The sequence below is a fragment of the Cebus imitator genome, unplaced genomic scaffold (assembly GCF_001604975.1).
Source record: "Cebus imitator isolate Cc_AM_T3 unplaced genomic scaffold, Cebus_imitator-1.0 Scaffold0, whole genome shotgun sequence".
Classification (NCBI taxonomy): Eukaryota; Metazoa; Chordata; class Mammalia; order Primates; family Cebidae; genus Cebus; species Cebus imitator.
In genome coordinates, this window is record NW_016107315.1 from 338,214 (window position 1) to 342,067 (window position 3,854).

At 46.3% G+C, this 3,854-nt stretch overlaps 1 protein-coding gene across 1 annotated transcript in view; it reads right to left on the reverse strand.

The window, feature by feature from the left end:
* The window catches only part of IL17RB (interleukin 17 receptor B), a 20,040-nt gene that overhangs the window by 14,248 nt on the left and 1,938 nt on the right, over positions 1-3,854 (reverse strand). The window contains exons 2-3 of the mRNA XM_017528162.2: positions 3,298-3,322; positions 2,205-2,345 (exon numbers count right to left, since the gene is read on the reverse strand). Of these exons, the coding sequence (XP_017383651.1) occupies positions 2,205-2,345; positions 3,298-3,322 (166 nt within the window). The remainder of the gene's footprint in view (positions 1-2,204; positions 2,346-3,297; positions 3,323-3,854) is intronic.

The window sequence follows — 3,854 nt, forward strand, 5'->3', positions numbered from 1 at the left end:
GGCTGCCGAGATGGGAAGGAGGACACTGGTTTATTTAGCACTTGCTATGTGGCTGACTTGATGCTAGACGCTTTACTAGCACGTTTTACTTTATGTCTCAGTTCATATTAACAACAGCACTGAAAGGTAGGCATCACTGTCTGCAGTTTACAGATGGGGATCATGAGGCTTAGGGGAGTTTCAGGGAGCTCTGCTTAAACTAATAAAGCTCACCAGCAGCAGATTCAGACTCTAAAGCACAGGCTCCCTCCTCCTCACAGGTCAGCCTGAATTTCACAGGATGCCTGCAAAGATGTCTGGGTCTCTTTTAAGAGGAACGGGCTGGCCTCCGGGAAGCCCACAAAGACCCTCTAAGAGTGTCATCACCAAACCACGCCTGTTCCGACTGCACCTTTATCCATGCTGATTCTTCTTCCTGGAAGGTCCTTTCCTCCCATTCCCTACCTCTTCAAGTCTCACTCCTTTAAAGTCCAACTCACTCATGCACCACAGCCTATAACCACAGCTGACAAAGAGCTCACTGTGCCAGGTAAGGCTCCAAACCCTTATGGCTCCATCTCACCTAAAACAGCCTCACAGGGCCCCTTTCCCACTCCTCCCACGGTATCCCACTGAGATGGAGCACAGCTCCCTTCTGGGACTCCCCTGACTGTGCCTCTGTCTGCCTCCCCTACCCCTCTGAATCCTCCTAGGTGCAGACTGTAGGTGACTCGCTGTGCCTGCCACTCATGGATTCTTGACTGAATAGACTTTTTTCCGATGTGAATTTAGCAGATGGAAATCAAAAGGATGGGTATTAGGATCCCAGGAGCAGCTCACTTGAAGAACTCACATGGTACCTTGCAGCACAATCTTGGGGAAATGCCAAGTTTCATGACATCATCTGGGAAGTGAAGAAGTAATCTACCTAAGCCAACACTTTCCCTAAACCAGAGTGGGGTGGGAGAAATCATCTCTGGCCTTACCTTATCTTCTTCCATGGAGTACATATAGAGAAAAGTACACAGATCATAAGTGTACCACTTGATGCGTCGGTACTCACGCGACCAGTATGCAGGTTAAGAAACCCCCCAGGCGTGCCCCCCGTACTTCCTTTCAGTCACTCCTATCCCAACAGGAACTACTATCCTGACTTCTTTTTTTTCTTTTTCTTTATTTTTACTTGGTGACTCTGCATATATTTTCAAACAGACTTTTTTTTTTCTTTTTTGAGACAAAGTCGCTCTGTCACCCTGGCTGGAATGCAGTGGCATGATCTCAGCTGACTGCAACCTCCACCTCCCAGATTCAAATGATTTTCCTGCCTCAGCCTCCCGAGTAGCTGGGATTACAGGTGTGTACCACTACGCCTGGCTAATTTTTGTATTTTGAGTAGAGTTTTAACATGTCTGCCAGGCTAATCTCGAACTCCTGACCTCAAGTGATCCGTCTACCTATGCCTCCCAAAGTGTTGAAATTACAGGTGAGAGCCACTGCGCCAGGCCTTTTTTTTTTTTTTTTTAAAGACAGAGTTTTACTCTGTTGCCCAGGCTACTGGAGTGGAATGGCGTGATCTCAGCTCACTGAAACCTCTGCCTCCTGGGTTCAAGCAATTCTTGTGCCTCTGTCTCCTGAGTAGCTGGGATTAAAGGCGCTCACCACCATGCCTGGCTAATTTTTGTATTTTTAGTTGAGACGGGGTTTCACCATGTTGGCCAGGCTGGTCTCGAATGCCTGGCCTCAAGCAACTCGCCCACCTTGGCCTCTCAAAGTGCTAGGAATACAGGCATGAGCCATTGCGCTCCACCACTATCCTGACTTCTAACCAATGGATTGGTTTTTGCCTGTTTTGCACTTTCTGTAAATGGGATCATATGGCGTGTATGCCTACAGGCATGCACCCAGATATAAATGTACAAACTCTTTTGAATCTGCCTTCTTATGTTTGTGAGATTCATCCATATTGTTGTGTGTAGTTATAGATCATTCATTCTTGTTGCTGTAAGGGAATTTATTTGGTGATTTCTTTCTACTGCTGGGCATTTGAGTGCTTTCTAATGTCTGTGATGAGTAGTGCCACTAAGATCATCCTAGTTATGTGCCTTTTGGTGCATGCATGTATTTCTGTTGGTTACGCCTAGGAGTGGAATTAATGGTTCATATAGTCTGCACATTTCTGGTTTAGTAGACACTTTCGGCCTTATCTTTGATGGATGCAAACTTACCATCTGCCCGGAGTACCCAGCTTATATTCATCAAAATTGAATAGTCCCCTGTTGCAACATTCGTTTTAACAGTTTCCACTCGGAGGTCCTTCAAGTCTCCAGGGGTTAGATCATGTTGTAGCATCCACTCTGGAGACGGCCCTGGGAAAAGGCAAGACTTCCAGGACACTCTCCTTCCCAGCCCAGTCTGATGCCATCTCCTCTCAGTGACCCACCGCAAACCTTCCCCCATTCACAATTCCTCACTTCTTTCTTATTTTAAATTTTTGTAGAGATGGGGGTCTCACTCTGTTGCCTAAGCTGGTCTCAAACTCCTGGTCTCAAATGATCCTCTTGCCTCAGCATCCCAAAGTGTTGGGATTATAGGTGTGAGCTACGACGTCCAACAATTCCTCACTTCTTCCTGCTAAGGCCAAATGTTTCTTAGTACTGGCTGATTTATATCAGAGACAATGTTGATTTAAGAGAATCAATGTTGATTTAACCACCTGGCCTCTACCTACAGAGCACTTAGGACCACTCCAGGTGCCTGTGTATATACATAGGTATATATATTTAGTGTATTTGACATGTTTATTAGTCATCCCTGTCTTCCTCATGCCTTGGCCCTGGACTCCAGCCAGCTGTCCCACACAACCCCCTTTCCCACCTCCTAACATTTGCTGTTGCCATCTCCCCTCCAGCTCACTTTCCCTACCCACATTTTTTGGGCAGAAGCCTACCTATTCTTCAAATACCATCATCTCAAACACTCGCTCTTCTTTGAAACGTTTGCTTCTTGATCCCAACTCTAAACGACCTTCTTCCCACGGCCTCTGTCTCCCTCTGCAGAGTGGCAGGCATCACTTTCCACCTTGTAAGGTAAGCCCTACCCTGACTGGACAGGAGGCCAGTCTGTCTGAAACACTCTTCTTTCCCCCAGACCCCAGAGTTCTGCCTTAAGCAGACAGAGACTTCATTTGCATCAGCCAACAAAGCAATGGTTCACCCTGTGCCTGGTCTTTGATAACCTATTGCCTGTATTTAGGCATCCTAAAAGTCCAACTGTGCTTTCAATGTAAAGTTCCAAATACCCATTCTCTAATGCACCTACCAGTTTCAGAGCCACATTGAATGGTCTGTGGGAGAGAAAAAAAACGAGCGTCATGCTGAAGCCATCAAACCACAAGCTTTCCTTTGCCAAATTAGGCAGAACACCATTTTTCCCTTAAATTCATATACGAGTGACAAACTTTCAAAGAAAAGATGAACTGGTTCTGCTTCACAGCTTAGGGGGAAACTAAGCTGCCCACTGTAGGCTATGATGGACCATGGATTAGCCATCAGTATACCTGATCCTCAAGCCTGTGCATAACCTCACTAAAAGACCAGAGGTGGGTCTCCACCCGTCTCTGGGTGTCAGCCTTCCCTGCTGCAAGCAGGGGATGACTCAAGACTGATGAGAGGCACCTTTACACTCTAATGTTTAACGCTAAGTTTTTAGGCTGGCCTGGAGTGTTTACCAGCTTTCCCCAGGTTAAGGAGTAGCTATGCTAAAGAGGTAAACAAAAGAAAGCTTTGAATTCAGTCGCAAGGTACTTCCCTCAGGTTCTTTAAAATATTTCCCTTCTAACACAGGACTCACCGAGCAATTTAGGAAACCATAAGCAA